Below are 22,942 nucleotides of genomic sequence, written 5' to 3'. Positions count from 1 at the left end.
TTCAAAACTTATGCGCTGGATTAAGCTGTATTCATATCAAATAGTTATACGCTTCTACAAATCTAATCATAGCACTAGAAAAATCATTCATGAATATGAAACTTCTGGAGAAGGATGTATTTCTCAAGAAATATTCTTAGTGGGACAAGACTGTAAGGAATAATGAACTAAGAACTTATTTGCTTTGTGCAATGAATATAATAGAACAGTTACAATCATTTAAAAATACCAATTAAAATTATTTTGCTCCACTGTGAAGCATAGTTATGTTCATCATACTAGCCATAGGTGCTTCTGCTGGCAAGTTAGAAATCTGAAGTAACATGGGCACACACGTCACTCTTTTTCTTCACTATTTTTGGTCCATGGAACTTTCAGTTCTGATTAATTTTAATTCAATTTAGTAAAATCCTAACTGTGTGCTCCTTTCCTTCTGGTTCTGTGGCTATGTCTATGCTGCTGCCTATGAGTTAGTGTCACGATACCAAAGCTAGCTCAGAGAGTAGCAGCTGCCTAGCTGTGAAAGCAGAGCTCAGCACAAATCAGAAACAGAGAATTTCCATCCATGTGCTACGCTTCATGCTGCAATACACTGCTGCTAGCATCCATGCCAGTTTATTCAGTGTAGCACAGGTAACTCTATGCTGTAGTATAAAACTTACTAGCTTATACCTATTTATTTTCCTCTACTTGAAACAGGGTAGTTATCTCTCAGCATTTTGGAAAAGCAGCCCTTTTAGTATGACTCCAGCTGCATGCCCTAAGTGCAGACACTTGAAATGGCTAGTCGCTTCTGCAGGGCGCAGTCATCGGGTACTTCTGACTAAGGCATCAATGCTGGGTAGTTACTGTAACTAAAAATAATGCAGATGTTAATTTGCAAGGTTTTTCCTCTGTCAATGGGGTCCCAAAAGAGCCTGCTGGTACCTGGCACTGAATCAAGACTTTGCAGCTTTTTTTGACTTGTTTGCTTTTGAAAACTGAGTGGAGCATAGTTTTTGTCTTCAGCTGTCTCCAGAGCCAGCTCTCCCTTCTCTCACGTGGACAGATGGTTCCCCTCTGAGTAGCTGGGACAACCTTGCTAGAATCACTCCACTAACTGAGGGACTGTCATAGCTTACTCCATTATGTGATCCAGTAAACTGAATGTGGCCTGTGAGTTACATATAGGATTGGCTCCCAAGAGAAAGAGCAAAAATTACATTGTTAAATTACTATCAGATTGTCCAATGGGCTTCTCTGTGATTTATCACAAAACAGCATGTGTATCTCATATGCAAAATAATCCGTGAATGTCCAGAAGTCTTGCATTTGGTTTTTGAGATTGTAGTTTTCTGGCTTCGAAGCCATTCCATCTTGTCTGCAAAATTAATGAGACTAACCTAGCTTATTAAATAATCATCTGTATCATACTGTATCAATTTACAAACCTGGTAAATAGGTATTACAACTTACTAAATGCATACGACTATAAAAGTAAGAATGCATATGGCACATTGCCTATTTGTAAAATTCATATTTTTGTTATAAACCAGACTAATTTCCTAGTCAAAAAAATAAAATAAAATGCTGGTAAAGGATTTTGGTAACCTTCCTTTTTTTAACTTCAAACTGAGGCAGTTTCTGTCTTCACCAAGACTCAAAGATTTAGAGAAAGAAACTCTATACTTTTATAGAGTCCCTGCTTCTGAAAGACAGTGAAACAGCATTCCTTGACCTCAGGTTTACAAACACTTAAGGCACACTGTATTTCCCTTCTAACAGGACAATAACCTCTAACCTTTTAATGCTCTGACTTAGGCCAGTTTCCCAAACTATGAGCACCCTTCTCCAAGGAGAAGCAGGAACTGTTAAAGGTGAGTAGCAGTATGAAGAGGGCACCACCAGGATTTGTGATGAATTGAATGAGCGAAGCAGCCAGGAGAGGTGGCTGGGACAGTGGCAGGGATGAAATAGTGGTGGGTAGGCTTGGGTGGGCAACTATTTATGCCCGTGTTAAAATAATCACCAACCACTGAATTCTTTTTATGGGCACTGAATTTAGATCAAAGTTAGCACAAGAAGTCTGTCTCATGATTAAATGTACCAAAAAAATGGAAGATAAGAGGGGCTGAAATGTGTATATCCTTTCATGCCAGTGCTGTGGTATGGATGAAATACTACATTAAATGTACTAAGTATTCATTTTTACTTTCTCTGTTAACACATGGTTATAGCAGATCTCATCACCCACTGTAAAAGAGTTATGAAAATAATGGCCTGCTACATGCAACAACCTGTGATTTCCAGCCCCTTCATTCCACTTTTCAAACTCCGTTTATTCTGGCCAGAGGATATGAAACTGGGAAGGAATAAAGGGGGAAAAGAAGTGACAAAATGACAAGGAATATGTTTTGGAGTTCATAGGACTTGTTTTACTGCAGCCCACCTGAGTGATGGAACCCAGCTAAAAGAACGAGGCTGGAGGAGAGATGGAGACTGAATAATGTAGAGAAGGCTCAGATGCACAGTGTGGAGAGTAGAAGCAGGGTCAGACATTGTAATAGTTAATATGCTCATCATTTAAATGGTAAACTGCTTTCCAACCTATCGGGTGCTGTAGATAAAATTTCTAAGTAAAAAGAAAAAAAAATCCTTAGCATTTCACAATATACCATTACGATTTCAAGGCAACCTAGGAATGTAGAACAGTTCACTTACTATCTAGAATTCCCATGGTGGCAGTTCTTACATGGCTAAGAAATACACAAAAAGTAAGAGAGTTTAAATAAAACAACTAAAATAATGTTTTAAGAAAACCAGTTATGACTTCTTCTACATTTTTTAAAAAAAGAATAGCCAACACAGCCTAACGTAACACTTGTGATGATGAGTCAATCCAAAAGCAAAGTCTGTAATAAAGCCATAAACTGCAGCTTTCATCTGAAAGTATTACACAGATGTCAGTAGGGAAACAATTGACCATGTAATGTCCCTGCAGGAGATTAATTTTGTAATAAGAGACAAGAATACTTTCATTTTAAAATTGCAATAGCCAACAATGTCATATTTTCTCATCAATTCAAACAATATTCTCAACAGGCGATTACTCTTCCTTGTGGTCAAGACTTACAGGCAGATGTCTACCAGCTGATCCAGTTCAGGACAGCTGCATTCATACATTTCCCTGCAGCTGATATAGCTCTGGTTCATTAATTCTCCCAGCAGCTGGATTGCATTGGCAGGTGCTTCGTTGCATATCTTCTTAAATTCCAGCACTCTGGCAGCTTCACTATACACGTGCTTTGCACGCTGGTGTAACTTGAAGGTGGAAACTAAACAAAATGAAAACATTAAGTAGTAGAGTTATCCATTGTTATTTAATACAAAAGGAACATAAAAACATAGAATTGTTATTTTTAGTAATTCCTATTTCATATCAGAACACTAAGCTAAAAGTCTTCTGCAAAGGCTCACCTACATCTTTAAAAGAGCTAATAAAGTAGTATTCAGAATTCATCAAAATATGATGGGCACATTTTTATAACATTATGCACATAACAAAAAGTATAATTTTAAAAAATATATGAGATTAAGACTTATCTCTATAGGAAGAGATTTTAATGCACTGAACTGATACATGAAATATGAAACCAGACATACGTATACCCAACTTTACAGGTCAACCCCAAGCCCCAGAATTAGTTCATTGCTGTGTCACTGAAGAGACTCATTCTTCCCTCTTACTTTGCAGATACAAGCCACACAAGTTAGCAGTGATGTGCTGACAGACAGAAAGCACTGACGTGCATTAGGGCATTAAGCGAATGCTTTCAGGTTTTCAGATAGGAGCCAAACAGTCATGAGAACGCCAGAGAGGTGCCCAGTGCCCTGCAGGCTGATGGCTGCTGGCACCTGCTGGCCCAGGGCATTGTGTGTAACTGCTCCAGGCCTAATTTGCATCCATTGTGTCACACATAGACCTTTTATTTAAAAATAAAAATAAAAATGTAATGTTTATTTTGAAACTGAGATTAAAAGTACCGTTGGCCATACTTCCTGGTGCATAGGCAAGGAAGCCCTCTCAGGTATTTCCTCAATGCTGGCTCAACATGACTGCAAATACCACTAGGCTAAAGGTATGCTGAAGAACACAGGTGCTTTCAGTTTGGTTTTCAGGGTTTATTTGCCAAGCCTGGACAGTGGGGCAAAACCAGGAAGGGGATGTCTGTGGTTAAAGGCTCCTTGAGCTACTCCAAGGTTAGGCTGTTAAGTCCATTGTTTTCCTCAGCCAGTAGAGTTCTGTTTGTTTCAATACTATGGACTTGTTCCTGTTATTGAGGAAGTGTTACAGAAGCATGCAGGACAATTTAGTTTATGATAAAACTAGATCACTTGAACTTTTTTATATTAGCAAGTGAACCTTATTCTTTATTGGGAGCACCTACTACAGTATGTTTCATCATTACAACTCAAGCCCCTGGAATATCCCTCATTTTCTTTCTACACATGAATTCTCCTTTGGAACAAGGACTCTTTCCTCCTATCAGCTTCTGGTCTTTTACTTTTTAAAACTGCTGATGAAATATTCAAACACAGGCAAAAGGACGAGAAGACAGGCAAGCCCCTGTATTCCTAACAGAACTTGCTATCTGACCCAGACACATGCACTTCCTACTGGGCTGTTGTGTGGAGACAGACGAGTTCTGGAACCACTTCTGATGATTTTGGCAGTCTACATTTGCAATTATACGTAGAAGTCTTCCTTGAAAGACTGGAAATGAAATTGTGTCCAGTAGGAAGTAGTCTCTCATATATATATTTATATATATGTATACATATATATATATACACACACACTTCTGATTGAACCCCTTACTAAAACTTCAACACTGTCTATACAATCTCTGTATCTTTCCAGAATAAGTGTAAATCACAGCTGTAAATGCTGAAAACACAGAGCTGATAGACAAAAATGGTCTAAAATGATAGAGCAGCATGGAACACAGAAGTTTTCTGCTACTGATGATATTGCTTCTAGTGATACTTATTTCATAATTCAATACAGACTGCTACTGAGAAACACTGTGTTGCTGTCTTGTGAGGAGGCCTTCTAAACGTATTTAAAGTTAGGATAGAAATGACAAAATTGAGAGCCCCCCAGAAACGCCACTCAGGAAGAGCATGTTCTGCTTTACCACTTAGAGGTGTGTCCTGCCCCACTGTATTTTGTTGCTGCTGAAATTACTTGCACTGTGTTTTGCAGAGCAACGTCTCGGTATTTCTGAATGTTGGAGAATGGCTGCGTGGCATTTTTTAAGGATGGTTTCTCTTTAAATATTCATTTCTTATAAGCCATTGTTTTACAGCAAGGAGATTTATAAATGTGCATTCGTTTAGGGAATATCTAAAGTTGCGTGAGAGATTGCCATAGCTCACACTCTCTTGTAAATCACCATTGAACAGTAGTAACCGAAAGAATGAACTGAAAACATGTCTGTTTTCAATTGTAAGGCAACAGACTTGCCAAAGGCTGTGATTGATTCAGAGACCACCCTTTGGTAGAGCAATGCTCTACTGGCCAGATTACCTTTAAAATCTCTGGGGTTGTGTTATGCTCATCATGTTATGAATTGGAATGGGAATGGGCACTCCAACCCCTGGCTGTCAGCCAGCAACTCTGGGCTGAGCTCTTGACAGTGTTCACTTGGTGGAGAGCCCAGCAGCGCAGGGGAGAATTTGCTACCTTGATGCTGTCTTTCTCTCTGGGAAAGCAACCCTGACAAGCAGGTCTCAAACGAGAGCATGGCTGTATGTTATTTTCAGACTTCTTTGTGTCTGTTTACAGAACTGGTATCAGGTAAAGCCTGGCATCATTACATTAGCTATTGGTTGTTTATGGGCAGTGTTTTATTTCGGAAAATTATGTTCGTGTTTAGTTTGCTTTTCCTCTCTGGCAGCATGTTTACTGTTCAGGTAGAGTTATCTTCAGGACAGCAAACACCTCTGTACTCTCTGAGTGCTATTCTAAAACAATCAAATGATTCACATATTTTCAGCTATCAACACCAAATGCTTCTGGTAATAGAGAAACCCTCTTGGATCTCTTTCTGTTTGGATGGGTGGTCCAACAAACCATCTCCATATAATAAAAGATAGCAGAGCACACATGATATTCCCCAAGACTACATTTATATTTGAACCTTCCTACTCTATCACAGCCTGTATACTGAATATAAGCAGATCTGAATTAACAGGCCAGGCCATGCCGAAGAGCTATAGAGCCCATGATTTTAGAAGAGTGCAGGAACTGATCAAAATCTGTGTGTTTCATGGGAAAGCAACCATATTTCTTACAATTAAAAAAGAGTGATTTCATACACCACACTTTGTCATGGTTAAAAGAAAACTTAAGTGCGCACAACTGCTTAGTTTTTATCTGAGCTAGGGTTGGAGGGCTATGAAAAAAGAGAAACCGAAGCCCTCAAAGTAAAGTGGGCGGTGTTGTACAGTACTTGGGCTGTAAGGTCTTGCCCTCCGTGGGGCTCAAAGGAGAGCAAAAAGGCAGGATTTAGGGAAATCATGCCCCATTCTTAAAAGTATTTGGGTCTTTAAATCTATTATTGTATATGGAAATTAGGTACTCAAGCCGACTAAAAATGTAAATGTGTTTTCTTAAACCTTTAAACTATTAAGCCCTGGTTTCACACACATATTTATTTCCAGCTGAGGGGTATGGATATGCTCAGCTCACTCTGGCAGTTCAGGTAACTGCTCATCTCACCTGAGACATGAATTGCCCTACAGTACTTGTTTCTGTGACTAGAGAGGACGTTAAAATCTCCGGTGCAATGATGCTTGCTGACCGCCATGCTGACATAAGAGCAGTTGTCCAGCATGTGTCTGAAGCAATGTTTCTCCCGTAAAGGGATCTGTGCAGTATCCAGTCCTGGTGTTCAGCTTGATAAAACGCTGGAGCACTGTTTGCAGCGATGGGGATTCATATCAACTAAGGATTGTGTCTCTGACCAGAAACATGCTGTCAAAAGCTCTTTGTTCACACTGCTGTGTGTTCCCTCTCTGTTGCTTTCTGCGTAGCTCACTGCCATGCAGGAAAGCTGTTTGATTTTAGACCTAGACATGCTGGCACAATCAAAATCTCAGGGGCTTTGTTGTCCCTATCTGAAGAGACAATGTGGCGATTGTGATTTATGTTGTATGGTATCAGCTGCACACACACAAAGTTTCTTGTGGACTGAAGTGAGAGTGAGCTATATCTTCTATAGCCTGAAAGAAATACAGATCAGAAGTTGTTACAATGAATGTGAAAAGACAAAATGAGACCAAAGAAAACTTTGGGGAGGACAAGGAATCTTACTCCCAAGTCCACTCTTAGTGATGCTTTGTCATTAAGTTTTTAACACGTTCACTAGCAGTCAGCCTATTGCTGGCAGAGCTAATCCACCTTTCAAGTCATGGCCTCAGTAATTATTTCTGAAGCTTCAAAGAGAACACAGTCCACAAGGAATCTCATCCACTGTTAACTGCTTTGTGTTACCAGTCAACATCCATTTTTCAGGGAATGTCAGTGACTCTTGCTGACCCTTTGTGCATTCTCTGCACCCAGGCTTTGCTCCTCTGCACAGGATCTCTGTAATACCATCTGTGAGCAGATAGACTTAACCCACTTACCAACCACCAAAGGCCCTTGAAAGAAGCAGTGACATTTTCCAGTGCACTAATAGTTCACACTGCAGCAAGAACCTTGCAATTTGTTAAGACACAATTAACATTAATGAAAGTTCATTCAAAATCCATACAGAATCTCTTAAAACAAACAAAAATCCCAGGCTATTTGTTCCAAACAAAAATGTCAGTTAGTTAAATGTAACAGAGAAGTTTACTGTGGGTTTGCAACTGTATCATCGTATTTTTTGTTTTAACTTTATTAAAATTGTGTAAACCTGTCCACTCCACTTACAAGGATTTTTTTCTCTACAATTAAACATTGTGGCTTCCCAGCAACTCATATGATTTGTTGTAATTTCAGTTTCAGCAGATTCCTTTCTTTAGGGACTTCCTGTACAATTCTATCTGACCTTTAGCTAAAGACCAGCCTCTTCAGGCTGTATATTTTTTTCTGGCTGCTTTGGCAGCTTCTTACGATGTGTTTCACTGTAGATTAACGAGCTACACATGGCTGATGGAACTGTTAGAAATTTACAACAGGAAAAACTCACCAATGCAAAATCATGGAGGGGACAGTTTCTACCACCATTACTCATGTGGAATAGTACCTTTCTCTGTTAGGCATCCTGCTGATTGAACATGAAGAGGGTGAAGGTTTCTGGCTCATAATATATACAAGAAAATGCTGCCAGATGGCTTTAATTTGAGCCAGATTGTGAACCCCCCTACTCAAAGTGGGGAACAGTTACTCTACTGGGACTGCTCAAGTGACTGTTTGTAATCCGGCTTTCTGAAAATAAATGACGGACCGGCCATTGCTGGATTCAGCAACCCTTTTAGCAGACACCTGCTTTGAGAATATGGTAACTACCAATTTCGAGCTGTTTTTTCTCCAGAGACGTGAGCTTTAGCAGGGCTGTTGTGACTAACCTAGAACATTCACTCCCTGTGCCTGACCTGTGGCAGTCCCAAAAGGCCTACCTCGGCTGAGTACCTGTATGGGGTCTGCCTGGAGCAGACGTCCTGGGGCTCATCCCAAGGAAGCTGTGGTTTTATGGAAGGAGATGAAGTGTGCCCCAATTTGGCCATAGCAGGGATCAGGCTGAGGCTGTGACAGGCACACAGATCCTGAAGCTGGGAAGTGCTCTTAGGTTCACCAATTTGGAGGTAACTTCTGTTCTTGTAAGACAGGGGCACTCTACAGCTGCACACAACAAAGCTCTATGTGTGGCTGAGCAGCATGTCTGAGAGTCCACCTTCACATACAGCCGTGCCTTAGTTTCTGTGCAAATAAAGTAAAAATTGTTCTTGTGTTGAGATCACCATTAATACAGATAACTTGGCAATGCGAATGAAAGGCTATTGAAACACCACTCCGTCAAGCTACAGGATGGTTTTAGAATTATCATTCCAGGAAACAAATAGGAGGGCCGTTCAATAGCCAAATCCCGACAACAAATGGATGCCTGTTATTCCCATGACAACTCATTTCCCAGGTTTAAATGCCACAATTAAATTACAATTTTATATGTGAAAACGAAAAATCAGTTTAAAAATAACTCACTTAAGAACAAAAAAACTTTTTATAGTTCAAAGGAATATGCTCTCCTGTAAAAGTGTCCTTTTGTGGTGAGGCTTATAAATACTTAATGTCCCACAATAACCACACACTAAATGTTCTGTGAAGCGCTCAAGTCCAAGACAAAATTATGATAAGTGCACCTTAGAATGTAAGAAATATTATTTTCTCTGGAGATGTTCAGAAGCCATGAGTGCAATCCATGTATAAACATTTGGAAGGGGGATTTAAACTCAGGATTTTGAGTTGGCCAAGGAACAACTGCAATAAGTTTACAAAGGCTTTATGCATCATCTGTGCTTCTCCAAACCTGGGGAGCAAGTAGGGCTGTACAGGGAGGCACCGCAGGAATCCCTGAGTACCTGCCTATAAAAGGGATGTAAAGTTGCTATGCATCAGCCAGCCTGGGACTTGCCCAAAGCCTGCCCATATGATTTTTCTTTGGGATCTGGATATTTTCTTTGGTCAGCCTTACATACACACAGAACTTTGTGCAAGTATACAGCACCATCACTGGAGCAGTAGAGGAAGGAAAGCTGGACTGAAGGCTGAAATAATATACATAGCACTGTCAGATCCTTAAACATGAGATACAGCATCAGTAATAATGTTAACTATCACTGGGCTTTGAGTAATACAAAAGAATTAAAACTACTGACAATTTATATTCAGCCACAGAAAATTTGGATTCCAGTAAATGATCTAAGTATACTTCTCATGCACATATTTTACACTTAATGCTGTAATATTTTATCAGAAAAGTTGATAAAACCTATACAAAGGAATAAAAGGTATCTTAAAGATTAGAGCTCTCTTTGTTCTTATTGAACACGAGTTCAACATTCTGAAATCCTCTGCAGAGATTATTTATTTCTTGGTGGGTTTTCTCACATAAAGAAGCCAGGCTTTGTCATTAAAGTATAGTGGGAAAGTAGAGGAGAGATAAGGAAAATATTTTTGTCGAACACCCTCTGGTTTTCCAAAGCCAACATAAAATGAAATTTTGTTGAGTGTGTTAACAAAAAAGAAAAAAACACTGTGCATTTCGATTTTCTTTCTGTGTCTGTCTTGTTTCTTCTTTGTATATAGTTTTACAGAAAGCTGTTATTTAATTTTATATTGTACATGCAAAGAGACTTCCAGCATAACCCATTGTAATTGGCCTTATCAAATGAAATCATGGTCATGCAAGTTTAAGAGATTCCGTTCAGCAAACATCTGCAAACACTATTCAGAGCCACAGTATAGCACTTCCTTTGAGTTTCTTCTATAACTTTTGAGTTTAAATTTTTTATCCAAGTTTTGGGGGAGGGAGGGACGGACAACGCAACATAACATGAATAAAACAATTCAGTTCTACAGAGCTGTAGAATTTTATTTTATAAACCAGGTCTATAGATTATAAACATCTGTAAGTCTTGTACTGCTTCATAAAGGGGAGTTAGGGGACAGCATAAAAGAGTCAGAACTTTGTAGTTCCCCGTGAAAATGCTGCAGAGTACATCTACAGAGTTCAGTCTTGTACACACAGCACAGAATGATCATAGCTCTTTCTGTGAAGATCAAGAGCTGGAATAAGATATCATATTCCATGCTGGTACCCCTCTGGCAGTGTAATTAGACAGTAAGATAATTTTACGCTCTCTGATATCATTGTCTTGCAAAACAGATTATAGATTCAGGCCTGATCTCAGTTCAATATGTAACATTTACAATTGTTCCAGATATGCATATTATTTAAATATATGCACCATTATGCATATATATATATACATGTTACTAATTTATATGCATAAAATATGTACCTCCCTGAAAGCAGTCTTGGCAAGGATATAATTTGGCTGTGGAGAATAGCAGAGGTATTAAAGCCACAGGATAGAAACAAAGAAGTATGCGTTATTTTAAATGCATAAAGTAAAATTCTAATCTCAACTGGAAATGACTATGTAGGCAAATTAATGATTTCATAAATGCTCTATTAAGTACTACTAGCAATCCTACTGTATGCATCCAAGACAATTCTTTCAGAAGCCAGTCAGTCTTTCAAAAGTCATATACACCAATTCTCAAGACTACATGGTATAATTATATGCGAGAATATGTGGGAAATACATTTAGTAGTAAATTGTTTACCTGCACCAACGTTTTTGTAAAATAAATAAATATATATATTGGCGGTAACAGAAACTTCTTTCTCAGGAAAGAGTGGCCCAGAAGATTTGTTGCATGTTTTATGAAGTGACTGTGTATTTATCGATTTGAAAACAGAAGCACAAGCTCCACCTGTGCTAGCCCTGAACACCAGTTAAAGAACCACAAACAGGACTCATTCGATCAATGCTGTAACCACCCAAAATGTTTGGTTTTGTTGGAGCTATGGCTTAAAAAGGAAGCCTAGCTTAGTCTTTTCTCTAGAATGAAGCCTGGATTATTTAGTGATGACTCTAAAATATTACAGACTAATCTAAAATAGTAAGTGATCTGCCACTTCTACCATTTAAGAAACCTTAAGGTACCTCTCTACAGGTACCTTAAAGGAGGCTGTAGCGAGGTGGGGGTTGGTCTGTTCTCCCACATGCCTTGCAACAGGACAAGGGGGAATGGGCTAAAGTTGCGCCAGGGGAGTTTTAGGTTGGATGTTAGGAAGAAGTTCTTTACCGAAAGGGTTGTTAGGCATTGGAACAGGCTGCCCAGGGAAGTGGTGGAGTCACCATCCCTGGAGGTCTTTAAAAGACGTTTAGATGTAGAGCTTAGTGATATGGTTTAGTGGAGGACTGGTTAGTGTTAGGTCAGAGGTTGGACTCGATGATCTTGAGGTCTCTTCCAGCCTAGAAATTCTGTGATTCTGTGATTCATTCTGCCATTTAGCATCTTGCCACCTAAGATTCTGGAGAACTATTCTGGCAAGACTTGTGTACTACCTACTAATATTAATACAGAACTATTTTATATAACACAAACATCATGCAGTAAAAAACGCCATTTCATATATGCTTACCATCTTGCGTGTTTTGACTAAGGATCTGAGAGCGGAGGTCCTCCAGGCTAATTCCCAGGCATTTACAAATTTCCTCTGTGCTGTAAGGCTCAGGATGTAATACCTCCTCGACAATGGTCAGCATTTCCTCTAGGCTAACTCCTAGCTTGGCTTGCACATCTTGGAGTCTCAACATTTTTTTCCAGTCCAGGCCTTTTGACTTTGAGAGAAGCTAAGATTTAAAAAATAAAACATATTGTGCTTTCCAGTTTAAAACTAACATTAAATTGTCCATTAGCAGCTTTAAGACCCATTTGTTCTTTTCACTTCTTAATTGGGAATCATCAATAGCCACTTTCAATCCACACAGAGCAGATAATTACTATATTTTTATATAAAAGCTCTATGAATGGCAGATACACATACACTCCCCTACCTGAGACATTGTCTGTGAAAGCCCTACTGACATTGTGTGATATCAAATCAGTGATTCATCCTTTTCCATGGATGTTATTACTTTAAACAACAGTTAATATTTCAAAACCACATTCAGACTATTGCTTATACAAATGCTAAAATATTGTAACACTGCAAGTCCCCAAGAAGTCTGTTTCTGCACTAATTTGCTCTAACATTGAAAACAGAGATCGATCTTTCCAAGATGCTCCTGCAGTTTCCTAATGATTGTTGTCACTACAAACCTTTCTCCTAATAGTCCTAAAAATATGAAAGTAGGTAGGCATAAGATTTGTGCTGGAGAATTAACTGTATTCATTCTCAATGTCTAGTGTTTAGGGTAAATTACAAATAAGCACATTCTTTTAACACAAAATTCAAAATTTTGAGCTCTACAAAGTTACGATGTGTTGGTCAGAATCTGTTCTGTTCCTACATGATTGCTATTATGCTAATTAGATCTAGATAAATGTGTTTTTCCCACTCCAGATAATGATGTCATGTGTTATGTATCTTTTTGATGTTTTGGCAATTGAAAAACACACCAGAACCCTAAAAGGAAATATGTCAAAGAGGCTTTTCTCCAGAAGGTTGCTGCATGTGATGATGCTCCCCAGTGCCTAATGAAAACACCTGAGCAAAGCAGCTTTCCAAATGCTTCCATGAGGTGGAATATTTTTAATGTTATTAGTGATGGAATGATATTAAGTGGTTATTGTGACAGATTAGCAGGGATGTGCCAACGTCACTTTACGGAATTGATAAATACACGAACTGCCTCTAATTCTGCACCATTTAAATTGAGATTAAAGTTTCCACATATGCCAGATCAGGCTTTATGTTTGCAGAGAGTTTAAAGTATTGCAGCAAAATCAGGGAATTAATACCTTTTCCCATTCAAATCCATGTTGAACTGGATGTTTAAGCAGATCTACTGTCCAGCTATAGATTCTCAACCTCCTGCTCTCCTCCAACAGCGCTTCTGCAGGGGCTTTTCCAATTGTGCTTTATTACGGCACATAAAAGTTAACTACTTTTGGTGCCATCTAGTGACTTGCTAAAATTTATACAAAGCTTAGCAGAGCAGAACAAACAAAATCCAATCAAAATCCCAATCATATGACACTGCTGTCATTTAAAACAGTGTTGTATGTGGTGGTGGAGAAAGAAACAGCTGTGTCTGGTGGCTAACGCAGAAATCAAGGTGAGAAAATTTTCTGGTGAAAGACTGCTTAAGTCTCTTCTGGACTGCTTTTCAAAGGCACTGAGCATGTAGACCTTTGTTAATTTAAAGCACTTGTATTTTGGCTTACTTATTGATCAGGTACAGTAGCAATTATTGCTTCACTTATTTCATTTAAATATTCAATAATATTTGGTGCATGTTGGTGCATGTTTATGACACCAACTTAGATCTGTTCCAAGATGCTAAATGAATGGAAATTTCCCTCTCATAATTTAATCCTAACGTTCAGCATCCCCTAAACTTTATTACCAGAGTTTAAATAGAACTAAGCATTTAGAAAAAAAATAATATAATGCTCTCTAAGGCAACAAAAGTCCTTCTACTTACTTGTAAAATAGATAATCCAGCTATAAATATTTGTCACACGCACTGTGCCATCTACTCTATTTTGAGTGGAGATGCTGTATTTTAAATGAGCTAACTACATTGAGTTTTACACATCAGATGTTCCAAATGGAAACTGACCTCTTCAGGCCTGCGGGCAGGGCTTTTGTGTAAAATTTTGTATTGTTTATAGCGAAATTTAAATTGTAACAGCACTGGGAAAAATGTTATGGGCAAAAAGATTTTTTTAAATATATTGTTTTTAATATTTAGCTGCAGCACCTCAAATTGTAATGGACACAGAACAGAAATGGGAAAAATCCCATCTATTAAATGTACAAATGTAATCCCAGCGCTGATCCCCACAGTTGGATATTTTCTTGATGATCTCTGACTAGATGGATTAAAGATGTGGACATAATCCAGCTGGCTCTTAACTGTCAGGATACAGGATCTGTAGCCCTTATTGTCTTACTGTTCAACACAGGCACACTGGAGCACGGTATGCAACTGGACAGTAAAACATACAGAGTGAATGATGGGACAAATCTAAATAAAAGAAAGCCAGGCTGAGAAGTATTGGGATACTTAGCCCTTATATAACACCATTTTCTTACACTTTATATTTCTATATACCATCTGAGTGTCTTCCCACACTTAACACACACTGGCTGATTAACTACATGGCATCCCATTTCAGACATTCTTGGCACCACTATAGCTGAAACTGAACTGAAGCACACCCTACGAAACACAGGTATAGCAGAATATTCACTAATGTGCATACTTATCCTGCAACACCTACTGCGCAAGTGTTCTGAGGTATAAAGTACATGTTAATTTCCTGTGGAACTGAGAATGTTCTGAGGAATGTAATTGACTTTAAACATGCTGTTTAATGGTGTACAGGAAAGCACTCAGAGACTAAAGCAAAAATTGAAAAAGAAGAAAAAACAAAACAAGAACAGCAAAAACTCAATCAAATAAATGGCTGTCTAGAAGGGAAAGGCATAGAACCAGAGACAGGCAATTTTGTGAGGATGCTCAAGATTTCATTTGCTGTAAGACAGACTGATATCAAAACGTTCTGTACTAATGCCAGCAGAGACATGTTGTATTGGTATCTTTACTTACACAGATTTCTGCAAGGAATAAGAAATATGAAAATGGCCTAAGTTGGAAGAGGGGAAAAAAGCCCATCGTAAGGCACTTACCAATGGGCATTTCTTGTAAAATATTATTGTGAAGCTCTGCATGTTATTTCATAATTCCATTAGCTTAATGGTGCATAAAAGACTTCCCTGCTTCCACTTACATACCTGCCCTCCTTCACCCCACTGTGACCTGTTCCTAAAGACAATCTTTCCTGGCTAAACATATTGTTATAGTGTGTGCAGCTTTCCATCTGGGTAGCATATGTTTAAAAATAGACAGGTGTATGTTGTTAGTCTACTTAAAATCATGGATCTGCTGAAGGTACCTATTTAGGGATTGCATCATAGCTAACAGGAGTGTAAAAAGTCATTCTTCCTTGCCACCTTTTGCAGTTTGCTACACAGGTTCAGTAATTTAAAGCAATTTAAAAAACTATGATTCAATTTGTCAAAGCTGGCATATGGAACAATACTTTAAAAGGTCTTACATCATAATGCACTTATGACAGTTTGCTTTTCAAAACAGATCGTTTTGGACCCTAAAAGACGTGGTTAGTTTGATCAGCTATCCTAAGTCAGAGGTTTATCAGTTATGTCAGAACCATCACGCTTAACTTGATTTGCTTAAAGGCATAGGAGCCTTCAATAACTTCAATAACAACAGCTTTAATATCTAACATAACACCTAAAATGCAGCTGTTTTTTATACGCCAGTTGAAAGCCCATTTTAAAAGTCACCTGAAGTTTAGCTTCCCTCCTGGAAAAATATCCCAACTAGCACATTTTATATTACTTTTGTCTGATAATTTCTTCAACTCTCACTTTTGTTTAGCATTAAGTATGGTATTTTTTTCATGGAATTATTATGCCAACAGGTGCTCAAAGTACCTGTTTGTTTAGATTGAGTATTGGAGTGTTGCTTAGACTTTGGTCAAATGTTTTGTGGCAAGGAGTTCCATGCAGCACTTTTTAAAACTTTCATCTATACTTTGTGACCCAATTTTTCTTCTTTCACACAGCACTCTATGTTGGGTATAATTTTGAATCATTATGCTTACTTGTCCTTTAATTTAATCAAAGAAAAATCCACTGTATTTTTATAACAGACTTAAATCAAACCCTCTATCTACATATTCCTAAACGTATGGTCGGCAAAATCTATAATTAAAGTGGAACTTAGATTTGTCATGTTCAGATTCCATGTATTTTAGAGATAATTGCAAACTACAAACTGGCAGCGCAACCTAAATGCTGGGGTTTGATTCAAGCCTGTTTTAAACTTCACACTAACATGCATGCTGCTATTCAGCATTTCCAATATTACTTCCAGGCCTCCAACTAGTAGCTTTGATGTCCTCTAAATCCTTGAAAATACACATCTACTGCCATATATACATATAAACATGTGACCACACTGGTTGCTTTCCATTATTTATCATTATTCAGCTTTAATTAGAAACAGTCTATCTCATTAACTGAGAATATTTATTTGCTGAAAAATAGACATATTTCCTCCATTCAAATATAATACAAAATAAATAGAATTAAATCACATAATCTTCTATATAAGGGCACTGTCTCTGCACTTCCGTTAAACTCAGCAGGAGTCCTGTTTCTGCAGAGATGGAAGTATCTGGTTCTGGAAAGAAAAATGCTACTTAAAGTAGCACCTAGCCAGGTGTTAAAGATACGATTGGTCAGAAGTGGAGAAAAACACATACTTAGATGAAGGTTTCATTAGAGTTTGACATAAGCCATACATTACCTTTGTAGCCAGACGACACTCCATTACCCTAGTATTGTAATGAGAAGTTGCTGCTTTATTCATTTCAACACAACTGTTAGCAATAACAAACACTGCTCCACTTGGAAGTCTAACATCAGTTGCCCTCAGAGGACTGAACTCTATCAACTTGGCCTATCAGAAGAAAAATGAATGGTTAGTTTTAATTTACTACTAGCTAGCAGTGCACTTAGTTCTATAAATCATATGCAAATTTGCATGTTTTTTCTCTTGGAAATCCAGGGACAGTTAATGAAGGAAACTGACATGAAACAGCAAGAAAAGAGACTTAACCTCATTGGCCAAGCTGCACATACATTTCAAACCCTTCCCTTGTAGCTGGATTTTAAAATGTTTCCATTAAGTCTTTGGGTTTTTTCAGGGTTTCACAGAACCCCACCCAACCTATTTTTCTTGCCTGTTTAAGACAACAGTTTTTCTTTGATCTACAGAAAAGTACCAGGCCTGGCTGAAGCTAATGTATATGCTACTAGAAACAAGCAGCTTCACATTCGCTTCCCCTACACTAGTGTCCATCTCCCCCTTACTTTTCTAATTTTCCACTAAATCAAGATTTAGTTCACTGAGGTACTAAGTATTACCAAAAGTTTAGGGTTGCCTAGAGACAGTGATCATGTTACATACCAATAATCAGAGAAATGAAATAAAATGATATATAAAAAGTAGTTACTGTCTCCTTTCTTCTAAGATAAGAGACTGTCTTGCCTCACAGATGCCTTACACAGGCTATGTAAGATGTCCCCAACATTTTGTGACCTTTTCGTGGAATAAGCTAGGCATGCATTAATTAAATAATTCAGGATGTAATGTAATCAAGAGATTAAACTCACATCTGGCTTTTCAGTGGGGTAAGCTGTAAATCATGTGCCCTGCTTTTGCTCCTTAGAATAGATTGTTACTCTGCAAGCAGGGACATCTTACTGGTTTTGGCATTGTTCACCCCCAGAGAGTTCCTTGAGCAGCTAGAGTGCTAAATAAACAATGACAAATCTGCTTGTACATTATGTACAGCATGTGTGTTACTCCCTGCCATTGAGATTCTGGACCAAGTCACAAAACTACTATCAAGACAGACAGGCTTGCTTACATTTCAATATACCCTTTAGGAACTGCTACATTAGATCAGAATGTACCACTGACCTGGTCTGGTGTCCTGTGTCTGACAGTAGCCTTAAATGGATATTTAGAGGAAATATATAAATAAGTCATATACAAAGCAATCTTTTCTTCTGGTATACTTTTCCAGCTTCTCATACTGGAAGATTATGGCGGTTATACTGACATTGGAATATACATCATACTATTATGTTTAATAGCCACAAATAGACTAGTACTCTATCAGCATATCCAAGAAAATCCTTTTTGAACCCTTTTTAAACTTTTGTCGTCCAATATGTACAGTATTTCTCAATTTAACAATGAATGTTTTGAAAAACAACTTCCTTGTTTGTTTTTAAATAAGCTGCTTGCTAATGTCATTGTGTTTCTATTAGCGCTTCAGTTATGAAAAACACTGAATTCTCAATTTACCTTCTCTAACCCTTTCAGTATTTTACAAAGCTTCAAAATTTCACCATCAAAGGTACTGTTTCTCCAAGCTGAAGTTTTAAATTATTCAGTCAGTGCTCGAATTGTTCTAGTTATGTTATTTTTTTTTTTTTGACATGGGTGGCCAGAGCTGAATTCAGCTGCAAGTATACTGAAGCAAGGATGCTTTGTGTTCAGTTTACGATTTCTTTTTTTTTTTATCTTTTCTACCATTTTCTTTGCTTTTCTGACCACCACCTATATGTATCTGAAAAGTCTCCACTTATAAGATCCTCTGTGTGTATGCCAGGAAAATATGCAACTTTCTTCAGCATTAGTGTAGCCGCATGTTTAACACTAACAGTATAAAGCATGAAGGAAAGGTACAGAGTAGGCACAGGTGATGTGAAATCGAAAATAAATGTGTCATGAGGGCACTAAACATTTGGTGTAATTCTAGGAAATAGTTTATTTTCTGTATAAGCTCATCCAAGATATGGCAATAAAGCACAAAATCTGTAGAGATATAAAATCACTTCAAACAGATTATAAGCAGAGTAAAGGTCTCCCATGAAAAGCTGCATTCATTTCAGTAAATGTATTTTGACACCTTTTAGGTTTGAATGTTCACAGTCCTGTGCACCCTCTGAGACAGTGGATGAACTTCACTGTAAATTCCACTGCGAACACTCATGCATAACTTGGCAGGTCCTGTGTATCATTGCTAGTCCACCTTCTGTCACCATGTTTAAGACAGCTAAATACCTTCTACATCAGAATTCAGCCACAGAATTGTCTGGAATTACCAAAACTGGGGAAAAAAAAAAAATCTCCATTGTCTTTCTAACTTGACCTGGCAAAACTTCCTAGAACTCTTTGGTTATAAGAAGTTTCAAGAAAGCATTTTTATAATAATTATCCCATTTGCACTGAATACAAGGCATACCAGCCATTCAGATTTCATTATATGGGAAATCTAAGTTCAGTGATCAATTAGCCACATAGTGTGAAACCTGGAGCTCTTCTAGGGTGCATCTTTCCCCACAACTTTTCTTTTCTTCTTCCTTCCATTTCTACTTTTCACCATCTTATTCTTTCAAACCTGTTGTACCCAATTGTGCACAAGTTTATACATATAACTCCTGTTTTGTTTGCAATGGTGCTTATCCTGCTTGCTGAGTTATTCTATTTTTTTGTCTTTCTGCTAGATATGAAGACATCATTTACATTAACGAATATCACATTGTTGGTTTAGGTCAGAAAGATCCACATACAGTTCCTTCTTCTGCCAGGAAAGAGATTGCCTGGTCCATTCCTCCACCTTCTGTGCCAATGTAACGTTCACTCTTTGTGCAAATTTCTGCAAGTTCCACCTGAAAAAACAATAAATGTGAACCTTCAGCCAAGATTAATGATGATACTTTTACACTGCTTACATAGGAACTAGTGAGAAAATGAAGGAGATAAACGGCAGAGCTGTGAGACCATTCTCTCTCACACACCAAGCCGTATAAGCTGGTATCAGCCAGGATGCCACATGTCCCCTTTTTCCTCTTGTTCTGAAGCAAAAGAGAATCAACTATGCAGCCTCCACAAGACCCACTGCAGCCAGACGTTTTCCAGAGTAACTTTGTTTAGATGATTGACGTTGGTAGCCGTCCCACCTTCCTTATTTGCCTCGCACTCCCCCACCCCAATAGCCAATATTTTGATGATTTATTAGTTGAATCCATATATGTACTTATCTTGTTAGCTTACAGAATGATGGTAAATTGATACTTTATACTATTTTAATACACTAACTCAATAATCAGAAATTATGGATTGAAGCTAACTCAGAAACTCTTTCTCACTGTAAATACTCTAATCAGTGGTGCTTGTCAGTTCGCTTTGAGATACTGTACTCCACTTACATTGTTTATCTGACATCATTTGTAATTATATGTGATTCACATTCTTTTGTGACATTTTAGGCATATCTTTGTGCATTCTGATACTTGCAGGTCAGAGGATACTATGGGAGTGTGGAATATCACTATCATAACTGTCAAAAGTAATAATTTACAGGAAAGCTTTCAGCCATCAGGCCAAGTCAAAACAGAACACAGACAAGCCATGGAGAATGGCTGAAGAACATAAACTTCTCAAAAGGAAGTAGGTCAAAAGTATACATGTCCTCACACCATAACCCCTACCAGTTTGTTTTTCTAAGCACAAGGTAACCACAGAAAGATGAGAAAAGAACTTTAGAAAAGTTGCAGCCTGTTTCTCAGTCTGGTAGCAAAGTCAGATTCAGATTCCACACTGCGGATGTAGCACCACATGACTTCAGCTAAGCAGCGGGGCAGGGACATTAGCCAGTACACAACTGTAAAAGGCAGCAGATAGAGGCAGTAAATCACCATACTAAGAACAAGGTATGTGCAGTGTGCCTGCCTGCTTGCTTGCTTAATTTCTGTAATGGCACCAGAGACAACGTTGTAAAAATGGTGCTTACATCAGTGTAATCAGGCTGAACTGCTTGCAAACACAGTAACAACCAATTTACTCAGTTCACAATACAGTTATGGTCAATAAGCCTCAGGCTGATAAGCAGAAGCTATCAAAAGAACATTAACAAATTACTCTAGAACTATGCAAACTACCTCTCTGAATGAAACGTCAGTGGAGTTTAGGTTGTCATCAGAGACCCACGCTGGTGTTTCTGTTTAAGTGGATCCTGTTATACAGGTGAAAAGACCAAAGGGTTTGTTCAGCTTATATGGGTGCTGTATAGGGTAAACGGCCACTTGTAACACCATTAATGAGAGAAAATAGAAAGAACAAACAGCAAAAATACTCTCCTTTTCTACTCTGCTTTTCCTTTGTGTATTTTAAAAATGAGCTGAAAAGGAGATAATACTTCTTTTATATATATAAATATATGTAACATATAGGAACATCGTTCATTTTGATTATTTTTAAAATAAAAAAAAAAACATCTGCCAGTGCCTTTTACTGAAGAACAGGTTCCTCAAAATTTGTTCTTCCTCTCTCGTCCCACATCCACTGCATTAAGTCCATTTCCAGTTTGAACCTGGAAGTCTACCATGTGTCCCTGTTTCACTACAAATTGGGAATAATTCTGAATGAAATGCTAATGAATGTAATGCTGGTTTTTTTTTTTTTTTTCCCCCACTTAATGCTAAAACTCTCAGCAACAGTCCCACAGAAAGAAAGAACAAACTCTCACATGTAGCAGTCTCTCGATGAACTCCTTTCTCTCAATGAACTCCTTTTTACATTTGAAGGAGTGCCCATTTACAAACATCTGTTGCTGAACTGTAGAAATGCAGGCGTGTTCCAGACAGTTCTGCTGAACCTGCCTTTCACCCTTCTGAGAACTGAGCAATACCACATCTCTGACTTTTGCTGCCACTGGCAGGAGACATCACACTGGAGTTCATGAATATTACTCACTGGCAGCAACAGGAACGTCTCCACAGTGGCTGGAAAGACCATGCCAGCACACTGGTCATGCACACTTAAATAGGAGCTGTGGCTTTGCAAAGCTGGCCTGAAGTAGAGCTCCTAGGTACTCTCACTGTATGTTACACTCTTGGGCACAGCTGCCTGAGGTATTATTTCATTTGCAATTGCCAGATAAAACTTTGCAGAAGTCAGAAGTTGAGCATTTCACCCTTCACTTAGTCTGACTGCATGTCATCTCCATATACAAATCAGCTACCACTTGATTGCTCAAATCATTTAGACTTTATGAGCCTGGGCTTATTAAATAAATATCAGAAGTCTTGCAGAGGAGGAATGTTAGCAATTAGGACAGTGCCACTCCCCCGTCCCTTTACATGGTCTGGTGAATTGTGCCTGGTTAAGCGCTGGGCCTTGCTTCGTCCCAGCTCACCAGCTGTCCAGCTGCGTACGCTGGGTAAGAGCGCTGCCTGAGCTTGAGCAATTTTTGTTTTGAAACTCAGCAACGATTGGCAGGACCACCAAGTAGTAACTGGCAAGGGTTGAGAAGAACCCTCTCCACAAGACAGCCCAAGGCATCCCTGAAACATGATTTGGTTTCTAATTTAAACAGGCCCTTGCTGACACAGGCTGGCCTTCTAATACTAGGATGAGAAGCATGTGAATGGAGGGGAAAGCATCATCTGTATATAAAACAGTTTCTACTTACTATTGAAACAAATGGGCAAATGATTGCCTT

The 22,942-nt window shown here is 38.4% G+C and overlaps 1 protein-coding gene across 3 annotated transcripts in view; it reads right to left on the bottom strand.

Moving 5' to 3' along the window:
- The window catches only part of GALK2 (galactokinase 2), a 66,526-nt gene that overhangs the window by 20,838 nt on the left and 22,746 nt on the right, over positions 1-22,942 (bottom strand). For all 3 annotated transcript variants that reach the window (XM_032194748.1, XM_032194745.1, XM_032194747.1), the window contains 4 exons: positions 20,010-20,108; positions 17,170-17,322; positions 12,246-12,456; positions 3,113-3,314 (listed from right to left, as the gene is read on the bottom strand). In XM_032194748.1, coding sequence (XP_032050639.1) covers positions 3,113-3,314; positions 12,246-12,456; positions 17,170-17,322; positions 20,010-20,108 — 665 coding nt within the window. The remainder of the gene's footprint in view (positions 1-3,112; positions 3,315-12,245; positions 12,457-17,169; positions 17,323-20,009; positions 20,109-22,942) is intronic.

This window comes from Aythya fuligula, chromosome 11, assembly GCF_009819795.1.
Source record: "Aythya fuligula isolate bAytFul2 chromosome 11, bAytFul2.pri, whole genome shotgun sequence".
NCBI lineage: Eukaryota > Metazoa > Chordata > Aves > Anseriformes > Anatidae > Aythya > Aythya fuligula.
Note: the sequence above shows the minus strand (reverse complement) of the source record. Positions and strands in the feature narration are given on the sequence as shown.